Source organism: Coffea arabica, chromosome 6c (genome assembly GCF_036785885.1).
Source record: "Coffea arabica cultivar ET-39 chromosome 6c, Coffea Arabica ET-39 HiFi, whole genome shotgun sequence".
NCBI lineage: Eukaryota > Viridiplantae > Streptophyta > Magnoliopsida > Gentianales > Rubiaceae > Coffea > Coffea arabica.
In genome coordinates, this window is record NC_092320.1 from 1,695,161 (window position 1) to 1,715,302 (window position 20,142).

General features: G+C 40.0%; 3 protein-coding genes and 1 long non-coding RNA gene across 4 annotated transcripts; 2 read left to right on the forward strand and 2 right to left on the reverse strand.

Annotated features, from left to right (window-relative positions):
- Positions 1 to 895: 895 nt before the first annotated feature.
- Positions 896 to 5,043, reverse strand: LOC113692650 (receptor-like protein 6). Its single transcript, XM_027211118.2, has 2 exons — positions 1,995 to 5,043; positions 896 to 1,643 (listed from the first exon to the last, which is right to left on the reverse strand). Exon 1 carries the CDS (start codon positions 4,330 to 4,332, stop codon positions 2,047 to 2,049), a length of 2,286 nt encoding a protein of 761 aa, XP_027066919.1. The 5' UTR covers positions 4,333 to 5,043; the 3' UTR covers positions 896 to 1,643; positions 1,995 to 2,046.
- Positions 5,044 to 5,887: 844 nt separating this feature from the next.
- LOC113692651 (uncharacterized) lies at positions 5,888 to 7,503 on the forward strand. Its single transcript, XR_003449010.2, has 3 exons — positions 5,888 to 6,042; positions 6,181 to 6,613; positions 6,835 to 7,503. It is a non-coding gene; the product is annotated as an uncharacterized lncRNA (long non-coding RNA).
- A 1,550-nt stretch (positions 7,504 to 9,053) lies between these two features.
- Positions 9,054 to 13,211, forward strand: LOC113692649 (transcription factor bHLH140-like). The gene is made up of 6 exons (XM_027211117.2): positions 9,054 to 9,430; positions 9,586 to 9,737; positions 9,886 to 10,841; positions 11,622 to 12,384; positions 12,493 to 12,663; positions 12,777 to 13,211. The coding sequence occupies exons 1-6, from the start codon at positions 9,391 to 9,393 to the stop codon at positions 13,101 to 13,103; spliced, it is 2,409 nt and encodes an 802-aa protein (XP_027066918.2). The 5' UTR covers positions 9,054 to 9,390; the 3' UTR covers positions 13,104 to 13,211.
- A 948-nt stretch (positions 13,212 to 14,159) lies between these two features.
- Positions 14,160 to 17,389, reverse strand: LOC113691754 (pyruvate decarboxylase 1-like). Its single transcript, XM_072051844.1, has 6 exons — positions 16,604 to 17,389; positions 16,335 to 16,498; positions 15,104 to 15,754; positions 14,900 to 15,017; positions 14,604 to 14,792; positions 14,160 to 14,498 (listed from the first exon to the last, which is right to left on the reverse strand). Exons 1-6 carry the CDS (start codon positions 17,120 to 17,122, stop codon positions 14,328 to 14,330), a joined length of 1,812 nt encoding a protein of 603 aa, XP_071907945.1. The 5' UTR covers positions 17,123 to 17,389; the 3' UTR covers positions 14,160 to 14,327.
- Between the last annotated feature and the right edge of the window lie 2,753 nt (positions 17,390 to 20,142).

A 20,142-nucleotide genomic window follows, 5' to 3' on the forward strand; every position in this document is an offset into this window, starting at 1 on the left:
TATTAAAATAGAGCAGTTTAAAACTTTATAATTATAAAGTAAATCAAGGATTTTGATATATAAAAATTCGCATTCATTCAAACTTAGCCCGTTTGAGCCCTTAAAAATAGATTTTGACCAAGCTTTCGAACCTAAATTTGAAATTCAATCAAATAATGGGCCAAGTTTTAACTAAATTAAGGTTAATTCGATTAAAACCTAACTGATTTAAGAGCTTTCAATGAGCCGAACTCAGGCTAATACAGAAGGTTTTTCTTTGGATCAAGTTTGAGTTTATTGAAGTCCTTATTCATAAACTCCAATTGATAAGATTATATATTTATATAAATTTTGTTTAGAAAATAAGGTTAGTAAGGGTAATTTAGTCCAAGGGCAATATAGTCCTTCTATTATGATGTTAATATGGCAAATTAGTCAAAAATTGTAAATCAATTAATAAGGGGTAAGTCAATATTTTTAAAATAATGAATAAGGGCAAATTAGTCAAAAATTTTAATAGAACTAGTAAGGGCTAATTGGTCTCTTTATTATGATATTATCATGTCAGAGCATGGTTATATAGAAAAGGAAGAAAAAGAAACAGTGATAGAGAATGCAACAAGAGGTTAGTTATTCTTCCCAGGTTATCAACCTCTAAGAATTGGGAGTTTATTTCGATTTTATCCTAAAGAAGGAATACTTTGGAACTGAGGATTTTTAACAACAATAAATCCACAGAATTCATTAGTTGCTCTGTAGAATCTGAATCTGCTTCTTTAACCAAAGGAGGCAGTCCTAGCATCTGTTGATTCGACTGTCAACGAATCATCGGCTCCACCTAATTAAGTCGATTGTCTTGCATAGTTGCAGCGTCGTCCTTATTCTAAGCCGGAGCGAGTAAATGTCAATGAGGAAGTCTGGAATAAGGCTTTCGGCGTTGATGAGGAGGATCCACCAACTTGCATTACGAAAAAGAGCAACACATTTTTTGTCCCAACTCTCAACCTCTCCCAAGTCACAAGAAATCCCATGTGCTCGGAATTCACCTCTCTATAATCTAATTAGTAGGAGCGGTATCCTGTAGTAGTAATCTGAAATGCTAAAACTGATATTCCATATATAGTCTCTAGAATCTAGACGCATACAATATGCACATGATCCAACGGAACACATTCCCAAAAGTTATTTGCATGGATTCTCAAGATATTGAGCCGATTCATTTCAGTAATCTTCTCGAGGACAAATCTGAAGAAAAGAGTCCCCTTCTTGGTGCCCTGTTTCTGTTCTTCTTCTTCTTCTTCTTCTTTAGTTTCTTGTTTCTCTACTTTCTCTATGTTTGCATCCATAGCAGAGCTAGCTCCTCCTCCAGCAGCCAGAACCAGGATGGAGGATCACCCCCGCCAATTGGGTTAGACCCTGCTACCATCAGGGGCTTGCCAATCTTCTCTTATCGGTCCAGGTTGAATCATGAGACTTGCCCAGAATCCGAGTGCTCTATTTGTCTGAGTCTTTTTCAGGACGGAGACAAAGTGAAAGTTCTGCCAAGGTGCCACCATGGTTTTCACTCCCAATGCGTGGATAAATGGCTCAGGACTCGGTCCAATTGTCCTCTTTGCCGAACGTCTATCCTTCAACTGGGCTCACTGGTTGACTTCCCAGATATCCTTCAACAGACACACCATAGATAGAACAACAGATTCAATAGACAATAATAGATTATGAAATATTGTGTCTCCTTAATTGTATTAGCTCCGTTGGAATTGTGAAGAGAAGAACGAGACAGAAATTAGCTTCTCATGAAGTAAAGTTATAACTTATACGCCAAATTCTTTTTTATTATTATTATTATTATTATTATTGTGCATGGTTGGAAAGAACATGGAGCCAAGCTCAACATTCAACAATTACTTCATTTCTGATACTGCAAAATTTATATATTGCTTCTCAATATCCTTGAAAAATGAAATACCTAGAAAGGAGTACTAGTACAGTGCTAATTACTTTAATTAGCTTACTTTAGGGTTGCAATTTGCCAATACTAGTTTCAAAGCGGACGTGAACAACTGATCATGGCGTGGAGGGTGAGCTGCCAATCCTGTTGTGGCCGAGGTTTAATACCGTTAGCTTTGTGCAGTTGACCAAAGATTCTGGAACCTTGCCTTCTAATTGATTAAAACTCAGGTCCAATGTCTCTAACTTGCAGTCCCCTGGAAATGTATCGGGTATATTTCCACTTAGCTTGTTTCCATGTAAGTCCAGTACCACGAGGGATCTGGACTTTTCTATCAAACACGAAGGTATGGAGCTGCTTAAACTATTACCCGACAGGTCAAGTACTTCCAGAAGACTCGCATTACATAATGAAAGAGGAATGCCGCCAACAATGCTGTTGTTTGCGATGCTGAAGTTCATGGCAGATGAGAGATGATTACCGATATCAGCTGGAAGCGAAGAAGTAAATTTATTGCTTGAGAAGTCCACATAGACAGCTGATCGCGGTGGTAAAGGGATGCCTCCAATAAGCAGATTCGAGTGCAAATCAAGATATTGATGAGTGTGAAAATGGTAAGGCTCTTGAAGGCCCGTGAAATGGTTATGAGATAGATTCACATATGGGAGATAACCATCATGAACTTCCCATATCCAGTTTGGTATCTCACCAGTTATTTGGTTTTCTGAAAGATCTAGCATATTCAATCTTGATTGGTTCTTCAGAAAGGGAAACTTTTGCAGCTTGCAAGAGGCTAACATAAAACTATTAAACTGGGGGAGCAAAGAAAAGTCAGAGTCACTTCCGCTTGTGCCAACTGACAGCTTATTGTATGAAAGATGAAGACTGAAAAGATTCTTGAGCTCTATAAATTCCACCAGTTCTACCGTGCCTGTAAATTTATTAGAAGCAAGAGAGAGAGTCGAGAGACCAGTGATTTTAAAAACAAACTTGGGTATAGGCCCTTCAAGATTGTTGCCACTCAAGTCAAGTTGTTCTAGTGGAGATAGAGATGCGCTTTCCAATTCACTGATCTGACCAGAAAAACGGTTGTTCGGAAGTGTTAAGGTCTCTAGTGATGGCAGAGAAAACAGGAATGCTGGAAGTTCTCCACTAAGTGAATTGTCGCTCAGGTCAAGAAAGGTCAGATTCTTGAGGCCTTTCCATTCTAATGGAATCTTGCCAATCAATTTATTATCGCGAAGGCCTATAGAACTAAGTTTCCTGGACAGGCTAAATGATGGGAGTGAACCGGTTAAATGATTCACGGACAGGTCGATAGCGATAAGCTGGGAAAGGCTAGATATTGAACTAGCGATTGGCCCTGAAAAATTGCAACCAAAAAGCCTCAAGCTGGACAACATTTTGAGATTGCCAATAGAATCTGGTAAATTCCCCGAAAAGTAAGTGTAGCTAAGCTCCAGAGTCTCTAGGGACCCGTTTTCAGGGAATTCTGGTAAAGAGCCACCAAGTTCTCTATTGTTTGATAAGTCAATGGTCCGTAGAGTTGGCAATTGGAATATCCGTTGAGGAGCTTCTCCTGTCAAGCCACACGATCCAGCACTCAAGGCAGTTAGATTGGCAAATTCTGCAAAGAAATCTGGAAGTGGAGATGAAAAAATATTGCCATCCAGCTTGATAACAGAGAGAGACTGAAGTTTTGCCAAAGAGGAATCTAGGGGGCCTGAAATATTGCAGTAGGACAAACTCAAGACTCGCAAATCAGGCAGTGCAGATGACAGTGCATGGCACCAATCATCCCCGGCCGCGGCAATATCTACGCCGTCAAGACGAAGATCTCTAAGCCTTGTGAGGTTGTGAATCAACATATTAAGATTTGGGCTCTCAAGTTTGAGCGAGAGGATGTAGCCAGGTGAAAAAGTAGAGAGGTCCAGAGTTACCAACCTCGAAATCCGTGAAAACTCGCTCGGGATTTGCCCAGCAAAGCCTGTTTCTGACAGGTTCAGGTAAACCAATTCCTTCAGCATTCCAAACCCCGTTGGCAACTGCGTAGAGTCGAAGGAGTTTCCAGCTAAGTTCAATCTCCGGAGAAATTGGAGGCGGAAAAGACTGCTTGAATCGTCAAGATTGCCAGAGATTGAATCACTGCTAAGGTCGAGGTCAATAACATGACCCGCATCGTCACAACGCACGCCTCTCCAACTGCAGCAATCACTCTGTTCATCCCAGCTCACCAGCTTGGTAGAAAGCGAAGCGTCATACGTGAGGTTGTTCCTCAACTGAAGCAACAAATCCATCTCTTCACTCAGGCATCGGGCTGACGCCAACTTGACATCAATGATGCTGTACAAATCTGAGAGAAGTAGGACCAAAAGGAGCCGGAAATGCATCTGAGATGTCATCTTCTTAACCGGTAGATCAGATCTTCTTCTCTAGGCTAGGGAAAGATCTTGAAGAATTGAATTTCCTTAATTTGTCAGCAGTAGAACATATCACTGTGGGTAGGCAGCGTGAGCCTCAGCCTGCCTGATATAGTCAATAGTGGGAAATAAAGTGAACAGGGTGCGTGATGTGGGAAAGCATCAACCTTTATGGGAGGGACGATAGCAGGGAGCAATTGACGACCGTCCGCGTAGAGAATTCATTATTAGCGTGCTCTACACCACAAAATCTCAGAAGGGCTGGTGCAGTTCACTGATTAATGAGTAGATTATCGAATATTTGATATCAATCAATAGCATAAGTGCAAACCCAAACTTGCAGTTTACTTTCATCAATATGATGATTCAATTCTACTCTGGTCAAGATTGGTGGCCTTATCGTATTTGCGCATGAGATGTCGGCCCGGGCAAATTTAGCTGCGATTCTTGAAACAAGAATGTCTATAGCTTTTTTTTTTTTTTCGACAATTACTAAAACGGAGTAGCTAACTTAAAGCTACAGGTCGGGAAACTCAGATCACAAAGATTTAACTGATTAAGCATAAGCTCTCATGATTGATGTGTACCAGTAAAATATTGGCCATCTTGGATGCGTCCATATTTTGTTCTACGAGGAAAAAGAGTCTTTTTTACCGTCTCCCATCCATAACTTGTGATTCTGGACTAAACAGCTATCAAATTTCTTACGTAATATATTTATCCATGCAGCCCATGGTTTGCGAAATCTGTATACATATTCGACTTGCCGGACGGACCTATCTGACATAGAACCATTTTGTCGTTTTAGGGCCATGACGGAGTTTGTTTATTCTACTGGATTTTTGAGAACATTGACTCTTTTTTTTTTCTTCCCAATGGGTTTTTCTCCAAATTTTGTAGCCTAGTAATGATAGGAGAAAATTGAGGTCCAAAGCTAAGTGCCACTAATTCAAGTGAGTTTAACTTAAATTTGAAATCAAGCTCTCAAGCTTGGCAATCGAGGATCTGGACTTGAAGAACTAAAGGTTTGGGACTCCTAACATTCAGGTTTTGTGCACATGAACCTCTTTCTTCTTCAACTAAAGAAACTATGCGGTAATTTTTGAAGCTAAGTGTGTAGTACTGATCTAGTTGGCTGTTCCGACCCATATCTAGTTACTCCATTAAACCAATCAATTCAGGAACACACAGGGTTAGGCCCGGCCTGTTCAATTTTAAGAGCTTTTGTTTAAATAATTACATTCAATTAAGAAATGTATGCCTCTAATTAAACTATTTTTGCATAAAATATTTAAACGTTTTATTTGCTTAATTAAAGTCTCATATTTTCATTAAAATGCTAATTTTACCAAAAAAAAAAACCTCAAATTTTCAAAAATAAAACATTTCCAATTTGAGCAGGCCTGAATTCAGTCCGAAAGCCCATGTTGATATAGGCCTCGCGAACAATTTTAATATCACTAGACATAAAGGGCTCGAAAAACGCGATATACTGTATAGGTTCCCCCGTCACGAAACAGCCCAGTTTACGTATTCCTCTTGGGCCGTCCATCTAGCACCACGTAAATCCCCTATAAGTACACCAGAAACCCTAGGGCTTTTGTATCTTGCGCTGCGCCTCTTGTTCGACGGGGTTCTGAGAGAGAAGTCGGAGTTTCGAGAGCGTCCTTGTTTATCGCCATGAGAGCCAAGGTTAGACGCTTCTTTCATTGACCTTTTAAGTGTTATTAGAACCATCTCTGACTGTGTAGTTAGCAAGTAGTGATATTTTTGGTATTGAGTTCTTTTTTGTTAATTATGCGGGTGGGGTGCTCCTGACCTTGATTGCAGTGGAAGAAGAAGAGAATGAGGAGGTTGAAGAGGAAGCGCCGAAAGATGAGGCAGAGATCTAAGTAGGAGGAGTACCAGAAGAGTCCTTGTTCTTACGTTTTGTTAGATTCTAGGCTCTGCTTATGCTGTCTCTATCTCGCTTTTTTTGTCCTGTCATATTTTAGATTTTCCTGTCTCCATTTTGTTGAATTTTGGCTTGCAGACTTTGATTGTAATGATATGAAGTTTCAGTTTCGCTGAATCCACCTGTCTAATGGAAATTTTTATCTTTTGGAGAAATGTTCATTTTATGTTTAGACTGGTACTTGCCTTCGTCTGAATTCCCCTGCCATGACTGCTGTTATCGTTTCACAGTCTACTACTTAGCTAGAGATTTGGATCTTGCCATGAAATACAGTCTCCCTCTTGAGGAACGATGCATACTTTCTGCAGAGTAGGCTCACTTTTTTGGAGTTTTATTTTCTCACTACCAAGCGTGGGAAAGAAAGGCAATCCCCCACCGTTGAGAATTGAATTTGTTTTGTTGCCCCGTTGTTCTGGGTGGCTTTAAATTGTTATCAATATTCGGTTAATGATAACCAGATGAGTGTCTTTGGGTTTTGCTGCTTAAGTTTCATCTGTCTGACAATTTATGTACAGTTCTTAATTCTTCAGGCTTTTCAATGGTTGATTAATATGTGATTTTTGATTGACATATTAAGCTTTTGGTTGAGTTCAGTTTTTTGCAACTGTTGGGGTTTCATTTGTGTTGTAGATGTTGTGTAGGATTTCATGTAATAGTCATTTGCGTTAGTTTTTTTTTTTTTTAATATTCCTTAAACAATGATGTTGAATAAGCATACTTGAAGCACTCAAAAACTAGCTTTCTTTAAGTAGGATAAATTATTTCTCTATTAACGAGATTACTTTTGTAAGCTCATTCTTCCAGCTAATGCAGAAAAAGTTAAAAGAGGTCCGAAATTAGGGATAAGATTCTGTCAGAGGAGATGGTCAGTCATTTCTTGGAAGATTGGTGCGAAGTTTAGGAAATGTGAAAGATGAGTGCAGACTGAAATAGAAATTCAATAGCAGATTGGTATATTACAGGGTAAACTTTTCTACATGGAATGGGTAGGTATAGCTTGTATTTCGATTGACTTGTTATATATCCAGCATTTACTTTAACTTGTTATGATTTGTTTCCACTTCTCCGGTCAATTCAGACCGCGAGTTGTAGCAATTGGACCTTGCTCTGGATAACTTTTCTTGTCACTGCCTGGAACTACGTTGCATTGTGGAAGGATCTTCTACCTTTCTCAAGTTTTTATTACACTAACTTGCCAAGTCTAGCAGGGCAGCTTCTCATAGCTAGGCAACGTCTTGGCAGTTAATTACTACGCTCATTGGTAACTTTGCTTGATATGCATGGCATACACAGATATAGGTCAGTCGCCATATTGCGCTTTTACTTGATAGGTGGTCAACTGGCTCTGGTTTATGGGTTGGCTTGAAAGATTTATCTGGTTCAAATTTTGCTTCCTTATAACTGAAGTTGGTAAATTTGGGCCCTGTTTGGCATTGAGGTTTTTGTTAAGTTTGTTTGATATAAGTTTTTTAAAAACTTTAGCTACACTAACCTTAAAAAAAACTTCTTAAGATTTTTAAATTATACACTTTAAAATATTTAAAAATTTATACACTTCAAAAAATTTTTAATAAATTTTACAGTAAGTTACAGTAAAATTTTAAATAAATACGTAAAATATTCATTTGCCAAATGGGGCTTTGGTTGTGTTTCGGTTTAAAAATTATTCAGCTCAAGAAGCTTGCGGTGCAGCAAGTTCATATTGCACATCAAACGGGCCAGATTGGTACTGAATTAGGCGTATGGTGACTGAAATATGTTTGCACGCTAGGCAGTATGGTGACTGAAATATGTTTGCACGCCAGGCAGTTGAGAATCATACTATTTTTTTTTTTTGGGAGACGACAACGATTGTATAATTTGTTGTATAACTTAATTTATTCTACACTAAGGAGGAGAGGGTGGACCTAAGGAGGTTTAGGAATAATTCGGAGGGGATTGAATTATCACCGGATCAAATCACTTAAATGTGGCATTTTGATGGGAGGCAAGGTTCCGCCAAGCTAGGTGATGGCCACCGGTCCAAAGCTGGTGCTTAGTTGAGAATCATACTTAGGATGGGACAACATGCATTATTCTTGAGTCACAGGAATCTGAAATTAGCCTTTTGTTTTTCGTTTCTTGTCGAATGTTTTTTGTTTTTTTTTTGAAACTCGTTTCTTCTCGAATGTTTAGACGAGGCGGAGAAACTGCATTCATGGCCAGTAAACCACCAATGTAGTATTAAAAGGCACTTTCTTAAGATTCCAGAAGTTTAAACCGGCAAAAGAAAGGGGAGGAAAGGAAATTTGCGGTGAAATCGCAAGCCCTTTGAAGGACAAAGACAGAGGATGCTAATCCTCACTCCATGCGAAAGACTTGTGTATTTTGTCCGTCAGAATGATAATACGTTTGTTCTACTACCCGGAGCTTGCTGAATGAAAGACGTTTTACAATGGGTCACTACCTCATTAACCATAACATCAAACACACACCCTCCCAACTCCCAAAAATAGAAAAAAGAGAACAAAAGAAATTACAATTAACAGAAGAACTGTGTCGGGGAGGACCCAATCAAAAAGAAATTACTCTTGGTCTTTTATTTTTATTTTTATTTTTATTTTTTTGGTAAAACTGGTCCGTGATTCCTATTAATATTACTGAGGCGGGCCATGTGACGGATATACACATAAAAATAAATAAATAAAATATACATATACATATATTAGGGAAAAAAAAAAAAGGGTAAAGGCTGTAAACCTCGTAACAAGACACGGTAGTGAATTGTGCTAGCTGATGAGTTTATAAAAAACAGCTCTAGTTCATCTTAAGCTTTGGAGTATTATCGCGTCTGATATCATAAGCTCTGCTGAGTTTTGGTTTCCCGCATGGAGCAAATTGTAATAAGCGTAGGCTAGCACCGCAATTATTCACCGACTCCAAACGAAAAAATGGTTTAAAAGTTCAAAAAGAGAAAAATAACAGCAAGGAGCAGAAAGCGTCCATATCCCTCGATTCAAAGCGAGCGACCAACGCACGGTTGTATCCTACGGTTAAGACGACGCAGCAGCAGCAGCAGCAGCTGAGCACGACTTCCACAACCCACCATGGAACCAATGGACCTTCATCCCCAAACCGCTTCTCGAGGTAACGTTGCTCCTCCAACTGGTTTTCTACAAATCCTCTCGGATAAACCCTTGCAATGAGTTATGAAAGCGTTCCCGTCTTTTCCTTTTCTTTCTTTCTTTTTCTTTTTTCCCTTTGCCCCCTCGTAATTTTGTTTATTTTATTTTAAAAATTAGAGATTGCGAAAGAAGAAGAGGGAGCGCAAGTGAAAGTAGAGAATGGAAAACCGGTAGTGGTGATCATGGTTGGGGCACCTGGTAGCGGCAAGTCTACCTTCTGCGACCACGTTATCCGGACCTCTGCCCGGCCCTGGGTCCGAATCTGCCAGGTGAAAAATTTTTTCCCCGTTTTTGTTTGCTGTTGATTTTTGTTTGTAAATTCACCTATTATTCGTTTGTTAAAATGTCTCACTGGTCAGCATAAATCTGTATGGTTATTGTAACAAATTACGTTCTGCTGCGTGCTTTGTAACGCAGGACACCATTGGAAATGGCAAAGCTGGGACTAAAATTGCATGCATAAAGAGTGCCTCCAACGCATTGGAGGAGGGCAAAAGCGTATTTATTGATAGGTGCAATATGGATGGAGAGCAGCGAGGCGATTTTCTGAAGCTCGGTAATCCTGAAGTAGAGAAGCACGCAGTGGTGCTTGATCTTCCTGCAAAGCTTTGTATATCTCGGTCTGTCAAACGAACAGGCCATGAAGGAAATTTGCAAGGTGGGAAAGCAGCTGCAGTTGTGAATAGGATGCTGCAAAAGAAAGAATTTCCCAAGCTGGCTGAGGGGTTCACTCGAATTACATTTTGCCACAATGAAAAAGATGTTGAAGCTGCAATGAATACCTATAGTACACTTGGTCTTTTAGACGTCCTTCCATCGGGATGTTTTGGCCTGAAAAACCCAGAGGCCAAAGTTCAACTAGGTATAATGAGATTCCTCAAAAAGGTGGATATCCCTGGTAAAGATGGATTGGTGGAAAGTAATCCTCAGCATTCCTCTGACAATCAAAGCGCTGTAGAAAAAGACTCCGGCTCGAGAAGACCAGCAAATGATTCAGCTCCATCTGAATATGTCCATATGGACGTGAAGAACACTGTATCCCAGGAATCAGGCTCTTCCATTCGTACCAATTCTGTATATAGTATTCCAACTTTAGCATTTCCATCTATCTCTACAGCTGATTTCCAGTTCAATCTTGACAAGGCATCTGATATTATTGTTGAGAAAGTTGAAGAGTTTGTGAGTAAATTGGGCAATGCTAGACTTGTTTTGGTAGATTTGTCTCATGGTTCAAAAATATTATCCCTGGTTAAGGCTAAAGCTGCACGAAAAAGCATTGACTCGAAGAAGTTCTTCACATTCGTAGGAGATATTACTCGGCTTTATTCTCAAGGGGGTATGAAATGCAATGTAATTGCTAATGCTGCTAACTGGTATGTGACTATTTCTTGACTAATGTCATCCGTGTTTAATTCTGGCTCCTGCTTTCGCAAATTGCTTTCAACTAATTATTGATCTTAAGATCCAACGGAGGAAGGCTTTCTTTAATAATTATTGAAGTATCTGATTTATACTTGTTTTATGCTTTTGGGTGCTTGATGCTGCATTTGGTGTATATATAGATTATAGATTCCCAGTTTCTTTTGTGAATTGGAAAACACAAGGGTCGTGTTGCATTTAGTTGAATGGATGGTTCCTCAATTCATCTCCAATATTATGCCTTGTTTGAGGTGTCTAACCTTGAATAAGGTTTCTCAGTAGATTTAGACTTTAGACATGTAAGTTTCTATTTGTATGCACATTTAGAGATTTAAAGAAGGAAAATAGTTACAGGGTGGTGCACGTGTGTAAACCAAGAGGCAGAGGGTGGAAAAATATCCTAGTCAAAAATAGCTAAATTATTTGATACGAGGCAGAGAGAAAGTTGGAGAAGTCATAATCAAAGACGTGCAAGAAGGTTGTTTTGAACTGCAGGAAACAACCCCTTGTTTGTGAGTATCATAAAGTTGCATTTGGTGTTCGCCTAAAGCACATCTGATTACACAAAATAGTGCCATTATTATAGTCATGGCTGCATTAAGATGAAAGTGAATGCAAAATTGATTTTGCTGGGCTTTGAATGTCCTAGAGATGTGTAAATTTGCTGTTGCAAGAAACTTGGATCTGTGTGATTTCCTCGCATGGAAGTTAGCCTGAATATGAACTTGTTGCAGGCGCCTAAAACCTGGAGGTGGAGGAGTAAATGCGGCTATATTTAGTGCTGCTGGTCCTGCACTTGAGACTGCAACCAAGGAAAGGGCTGAATCTCTTGCACCTGGAAAAGCTTTGGTTGTTCCTCTTCCTTCAACTTCACCGTTGTCCATTAAGGAGGGGGTAACCCATGTTGTACACGTCCTTGGACCAAATATGAATGCACAAAGACCAAACTGTCTCAACAATGACTATGTGAAGGGCTGCAAGGTTTTAGGTGAAGCTTATTCATCACTTTTTGAAGGTTTTGCTTCCATTCTAAGCACACAAGGCTGGATGCCAAAAGAAAGCAATGAAAAGTCACTGAAATCACAAAATCAGATTGAGAGTAAACATCATGATGGTGATCAGAAGGTCAAGAGAGAAGCTTTAAATGAATGCATGGGAGGCAAAAAATCTAAAATCTTCTGCAATGAACTTAAACCTAATTTTAGCCATTCTGTGGATAGAAAAGGCAACATAGAGGGCAGAAAGAATGTCGAATCTCTGAATGAGTTTGAAAGAAACAAAAATTCCGGGGGCTTTTTGAAGGAACTTAAACCTAGTGCTAGCCATTCTGTAGATAGAAAAGAAAACCTAGACGGTAGAGATGATACAGGCATGAATAAGGCCTGGGGCCCATGGGCTCAGTCTCTTTACCAGTTTGCTATGCATCCAGAGAGGCACAGAAATGATTTGAGAGAAATTTTGGATGATGTTGTGGTGCTCGATGATCTTTATCCAAAGGTTCTTGACCTTTGCCTTTAACTTTCACTTTGTTATAGTTTCTCACTATCCGTCTAAACACGAAGTCTGGTTTTGAGCTTAGGAACTTGTAATTTACTGTTATTGTAGGCACGCAAGCATCTGTTGGTATTGGCACGAGTTGAAGGTCTTGATCGTCTTGCAGATGTAAGCAAAGAGCATCTTCCTCTATTAAACACAATGCATGCTGTTGGCTTGAAGTGGGCAGAAAAGTTGCTGAACGAGAATGAATCATTAGTATTCCGTCTGGGTTATCACTCGGTATGTAATGATATTAAACTTTGGCTGAGGCTTTCAGCTGGAGGACTTGCTAGTAAGATTCAAAATTGTTTCATTTTTTCCCTTCTTTGCTAAGAGACGACCTATTCTTGCAGGAGCCTTCAATGAGACAATTGCACCTCCATGTTATTAGCCAAGATTTTGATTCAAAACATCTCAAAAACAAGAAGCATTGGAACTCATTCAACACTCCTTTCTTCCGAGATTCTGTTGACGTACTGCAGGAAGTAAGTAAACACGGTAAGGCCATAATAAGAGATGATGACAGCTTCCGCTCTATGGAGTTGCGTTGCCATAGATGTCGGAGTGCACATCCAAACATACCCCGCCTAAAAACGCATATTAGCTCTTGTCAAGCACCATTCCCGGGGGTTATGCTTGACAACGGTAAGCTAGTGTTTGCTCCAGGTAGAATTAGATAGTTGTTAGATCACTCTAATCATTACTCCGTTATAGGTTCATACGTTTTCTGGTTATGTTGCATGTATGATGTATGGCTGCTTGAGAGAAATGGAGGAAAACTTTTGAAACTGCAAAAAGAAAACAAGAACAAGCTTGTTCTCCCTCGTGAACCACTGGGTCAATGGCTCAGTGGCCACTAGGGAGGGACTTAAGTCCCTCCTTGGGCTGTTGGTGAGGATTTAAACCTCACCAGCAGCGAAAAAAATTTAAGGATTGTACCATAGTACTCCCTTGGTCTAGTTGGGTCTGTATACCTACTAGCCCCTACAATAGCCTTTTTAGGCTTCTCCTCCCCCTAGATTAGGATAGAGTAGATTATACAAATGTATCGTTGCTGAAAAAAAAAAAAAAAAAAAAAAAAAAGCCTGTTTTCCCTCGTGGAAGATAACGATGGAATGGACACACAAAAGGTACTGGGTAAGGCGACAAGTCGTTTTGTCGTATGCCCGCCTGACATTTGTGGGATAAAAATCAACATTGACATCGCCGTCTCATGTGATCTTCCGAGGTGACAGAACGGCAAGCTCGTATGAAAAATCCTGTCTCAAACTACTTTTATTGGTGTCTGTTGCTTTGCCGTCCCCACGGCTAAGACCGTTGGCGCTTAGTTGGATTCCTTAAAAAAAAATATTTGATAAAAGCAAAATGTTATTCGCATTTTTACTATAATTTTTGTTATATAATTATTATATATTGATAGAATAAATGACGAAAATGCAATTAATAATAAAAAATAAAGTGCCATTAACGTATCCCTCGATAAATTTATGGCTAATTTTTCATGTCGAATATGTTTCACATTTTTTGTTACCACCCAAGCATATTTGATTTAAGCGTGCCAAGTAGCAGCAGTCTACCAAGCAAAGTGGCGAACAACTCATCCGATAGTCTGAATTACTCTCTAATACTCCACTCACTGGGGGGAGGGGGGGGATGGGGGGATAATGCTTTGGGCCATTTAAGGGCCCATCCAGAAATTCTATCGCGTGACAAAGACAGTCTCGGAAGGACAGAGATGCCAAGGACAAACTTGTGCTCCACATTGAAACGGTAGTAGACTGAATACATTCGTTGAAATAACGGAAAGAGACACCAAGGACGATTTGACAGAACAGGAGCAAAAGAAATTAATATTGACTCGAGCATTAGCAGATTGAATTAACATTTTGCACCGCCATGTCAGTTTACTGAGGGTTTGGTGGGCGGCTGTTTGCAGCAGAGACTCTAGAACCCCATTCGAGCAGTTCTTTGCTCGTGTCATCCTTGTGAACAATCACCTCAATGAAGCACAAACAATCTTTCTTTGCACCAGTTGCAGTTTCAATAGCCTCTATGAGTTCCTCTTCACATCGGACCTACAAGTTCGAAGCCAAAGAAATTTGTGAGGACGACATTCGAAGAGCGTTTGAATTTGGCAAATCAGAAGATGGTGTAGAAATGTTTAGCTGGATTGCACTCACCTTCGTTGTCCAGCATTTTCCCTCTCCATTGTGGATTGCATCAACCAACCCAGTATAATTCCAATTCTTGATAACATTATAAGGTCCATCGTGGATCTCAACTTCAATAGTGTAACCGCCATTGTTAATGAGGAAGATGATAGTCCTCTGACCACATCGCAGCATTGTTGACACATCCTGTGCGGTTACCTGCAAGCACTGATACTGTAACAAGGCACCAGAGCCGTATTGCCACCTTTAATTACGTGGCCTAATTTAGTGTCTTGACAAGTTATCGCCAACAAATCTATGCATACCTGAAAGCTACCATCCCCAATACAAGCTATCACACGCTTTTGTTGCGCTGCTTGAGCATATCCAAGAGTCGCTCCCACTGACCAGCCGATGGATCCATATTGCATTTGGAACTCGTAACTGCAAAACCATATACCAGGAAGATTAAAATATCAATTCCAGTACAATCAGACACGGAACATGCCTTGTTTCAAGCAAATGCTCACCCGCATCCCGCAGGCAATTTCAGCTTCTGGCAATTGAACCAGGAGTCCCCTGTCTCAGCAATTACCGCTGTATCGCCTGACATCATGTTCTGAATGTGCTGGAACAGAACATTAACCCTCAATGCCTCCATAGGCTGACATTTCAGAGGATGTCCTTCTGGAACATAAATCCGCTCGTAATTCTCATAAGCAGTTGTGTTGCGTTTTAGCTTCTTGGCCAGCTCCCTCAGGAAATCCTTCATCAGAACACACCCAAAAGCAGGGCCGTTAGCAATGGTGACACGGTCGGGCTGCACTATGATAGCTTTCTCTTTCTTCAGAAGCAGGGAGTAGCCAACAGAGCTGTAGTCATTGAATATGGGTCCAGCAAATATGTAAGCATCGGCTGACTCCACAATTTCAGCACAAAACGCGGTACTCACGGCGCCCCAGTAAGTACCAATGAAATGTGAATGCTGTTCAGGAACTAGCCCTTTGGCTGATGGCATCACTGCAAGGGCATATCCAGAAGCATCTGCCAATTCAACAAACGCCTCACATGCCTTTGCAACGCGCAGCTTGGGGCCCCCCACCATCACTGGCTTCACGGCCTTGTTCAAGAACTCTGCTGCTGCTTCCACTGCAGCTTCCAAGCCCTTCTGATTACTCAATCTACATCAAAGAAAATAAAATCAAATGCAAATTCCACATGATAACTGGACTATCCATCCACGTGCACATGAGCAGGCGTCAGGAGAAACTCACTCTATCTGTCTCCATCTTTTCCAGAAATTAAATTCTCAAATAGACTCATTTTTCACAGCATAAAGCACCAAAAAAGAAAGGAAATAAAGAAAAATAAAATGTCGCCCAGAGTTTGACAGACATGCCCGGAAAAACATGTAAGCATCTAGTGTTTATTAGTTTATAAATTCCTGTGTGCATCAACAAAGACAAACCCCACTAAAAGTCATAAAAATATGCATCGCAGCCCATGCATGCAGTGGTTTATACATTATAGTATTAGTATTTCACGGTCCACGTATACCACACCCACATCTTAGCAGTAAATATAGATCTAATGATTATTAATTAACTACAATCCTGTACATGATCTGAAGATTTTATCTACGTACTTCCATACGAGAAAAATCATACCACCAGTCTCGTCTCCAGGTCTCACACAACAAATGTTAGAAGATTATTTGTTTTGTCAAATATAGTGAGAGGAGTCGGGCAAAAGCAAGCTTACTTGGGAGAGAGTGAAAAGGGAACTGGTTCGCGGCTAAAGGTTGGGTGTGGAATTGCAGGCAAATTACAACTGATGCTGATATACACCGGTTTACTCTCCTTCAATGCCGTCGATATTGCCGTATCTATAGCCTCATGCGCATCCTCCAAATTATTCACGACAGCCTAAAATTAAAAAATTTACAAACCAAAATACAAATAAGGAAAAATGCTCGAGCTCGTTAAATTCAGGAGTACCAATAGTAAAAACACGACAATGATGGATTAGACCTGGTAGCAAGTGACCGTTTGAAAGCAACGAAGTTCCTGGCTGAAATCGGGCAATCCGATGGTGTGATGGAGGATCCGGTTGGTTCCGTAGTCATTGGAGTTAGGACCGCCAACGATGCATATTACTGGAAGGTTCTCGCTGTAGGCACCGGCTATGGCGTTGAGTATGCTCAAGCCGCCGACGGTGAAGGTGACAACGCAGGCCCCGACTCCGCGGCACCTGGCGTAGCCGTCAGCCGCGTAGCCGGCGTTGAGTTCGTTGCAGCAGCCTACGAGATTGAGGCCCGGTTCAGCCAAGAGGTGGTCGAGGAGTGTGAGGTTAAAGTCGCCGGGAACGGAGAAGACGTCATTTACGCCGACCTGGACGAGACGGCGAGCGAGGTGGCGTCCGAGAGTGGAGTCAGCAGAGTTGAAAGAAATGGGAGATTGGTGGATGGTGACGGCGCCATTGGTGGGGAGACTACCGACGTCGTTGCTGAGTGGCTTACACGTGTCCAGTGCTCCGATCCTAGTGTCCATGTTTGCGACGGTGAGACGAGGACGGCGACGTCTAAGATGTCGGTTGTAGATGTAAGTAAAGAGCAGCGGAAGGAAAAAATGAGAAAGTTGGGGTGAAAAGAAGGAATTGCAGTCCGTTGAGCTATTAGTATTATATTTACCTTTGCTCCTTTTTTTTGGGGGTGGGTTCAATAAGGAAGGAAATTTTTTGCCTTGAGGAGCAGGTCTCGGCCTTTCTTTCTTTTGGAATGGGTGTTGATCGGTGAATGAATTTGGGAGCGCAAATATATATATATATGCGCGCGGTTGGCTGGTTGGTCTCAGTTCTCAGAGCCCATAAGGGTTGTTTTGGCAGAAAGAAAAACAAACGGAGGAAACCGGAAACCAGGGGCGGTCTCACACAAAGGGTACCTGATTTTTTTGCCATGGCGGTGTGGATCGGGTTGAGGCACGCCGCACTTGGTTTAGCGTAGCAGCTGTATCCTAATTTTCTTCCTCTTTTTTTTTTTTCTCTCTCTCTCTCTCTCTCTTTTGGTAAGGACGATTAAAAAAAAAAAAGGCACAGCAAGGCGTGATTAGTGCATCCTTCTGTCATTTTCAGTATTAACCTATCAAGCTCGCAAATTAAACTTCACTTATTTACGCAGTTATTCACTAATCAACTGGGATCTCAAATTCTCTGCTCCCTTACCGGGTTGATAAAGACCGAGTTCGATGCCCCGTTGGTTTCCCCTCGTTGTTCCCTAGTATCACCAATCCCCAAAAAAAAAAAAAAAGTGAGATTGTTTTATTAATTCTAATCTCAAATTACCCGCAGGACATGATACGTTCGTCTATAAGTTAGTGATCAAATTTTGATGGAAATTGAGTTAAAAGAATGGCTATGTATGAAATATTGAGCACGTATTAATTTGTGGTCAAAATATCGAACGAATGTATGTCGAGTGTATGATTCATTGTACACTCATATCGCACACAAGAAAAGATGAATTGAATTTTACGAATACAATTTCATTTATATTAAAATAATAATAATAATACACGTACCGTGCACATCAGAAATCTCTAGTACGGGAGGCATTTTCTTTTTTTTGAAAAAAAAATTCTCTTCTATGTTAAGTAAACAATAAAATCGAGCACTAGAGTACAAATTTTTTTTTCCTTTGCAGCGAGGCAATCGATACTCACAAGAACTGCATTTTCCGGTCGGGTCACCCGTTTCCTTCAAAAAAAAGGGGGGGGGGGGGTGGGTCGTGTCACACGTATAGCCTACATTATAGACAGAAACACTTGCGGTGTACTACTGGCGTTGAATGACCGGACCCGTTTTGATCCCACCGCCCTCCCCAATGCCCAAGTTCATCGAAGATTTGAAAATATGGTTTCTTCATCAACGAAGTCTTAACTACGCTGCCATTCCAAAATCCATTTGCCATTTTCCTCTTGTTTTCTTTTCAATTTAACTTCTTTTTCCTATTGATGGCTAGTATCAGATGGACCTTTAAATTTTATAGTAGTAAATGATTAGCGAATCTTCGAAAAGGGAACTTTTTTCTTTTCGATATAACAACAAGTATCCCAAGTCAGTTGGATCAAAACGGGGCATGCTTTATTTTGTATAATTCGTTGCAAAAATATTATTATATGCGTGCGTGTCTATTGTCTCTCTTATCCAATTAATGAACGAGTGCGTTAGAAACATCAATGAGATAAAACCTGTGATTATTATTATTAATATTTTTGGTTCAACGGAAACTCAAAGACCAATAAAGAGGAGTAAAATAAGAAACACTCATTGATTAATGTCCTTACCAATGTGTGTTCTGGGGCACAAAGTAGTGATTAATTAGTGAAGTTTGTTAACATTCGATGCTGTGGGCGAAGGGATGGGATGGATGATATAGAAAAATGAACGTAAATAATATGTTTCAAACTCGAGACCGTCCACTAAATTTTTTTTTTTTTTTTAAAAAGGATAGATACGCAAAGCAAAATATTATGACACAACTACTAAGCAATAATAGTAGCTTATGTCTCATTGTTGACAGTAGTCTTAAATAAAGATTGCAATATTAGACATGTGGAACATTGTGACACAGCTACTAAGCAATAGTTCATTGATAGTGATCACAAATAAAGATTGCAATACTAGATATGTAGAATGTGATGATAGAACTACTAGACAATAGTAGCTTATGTCGTTGTCAATGATCGTAAATAATGATTGACAGTCATACTTTGGAAAAAATCAAATACTCCTAACTGGTTCGGCAAAAAAAATACAATAACTCTCTTGACATTCATACTTTGAAAAAAATCAAATAATCGGGTAATTACAATGATCATAATATATTCATATTATTGAGGCACACAACCTTCAAATTTTTAATCGATGTTGCACCCATCCTATGCTTTATACCATTGGTAATTCTAAAGGTTCATAATTGACCTTTTCCAAAAAAAAAAAAAAGATCAAAACTGAAGAATAGTTTGTCCCATAGTTCTAAAATTCTGGTCGAATTTCGACTCAGAAAAGTGATCGAGTCACTGGATTACGGTTCAACTACAAGTTGAGCGAGCCATCGAGTAATCGATTTTAACTATGAATTGAGCAATTCAACCGCGGGTTATACAATAGTTATATTCTATAATATAAAAATATATTTTAAATTATAAAAATAATAAAAAAATTTAAGTCAGATGGTTCAATCGACAATTTTTTCTTGATTCATCAATTTAACCATCGAATCATTAACCAATCAATGAGTTTCTTGCTTGCTCGGTCTAATTAGCAATCCAATCCACTTCTATAACGGGTTTATCGGGTTGGCCGATTTGACTGCCGAATCTAGTTTTGTAACTACAGTTTGTCCAATCGCTGTGACTGTTAGGCCCATAGAAGACAAAGGTCAACGCGTCAAATACTAGAGAATTGCCTTGGTCTTAGACCAGTCACACGAAAGTTGCAAAATTCCAATTGCATCTGACTACCAATTCCCGGTACTACTATAATTTATGCAAAGACTGGTTTCAGCGGCGCG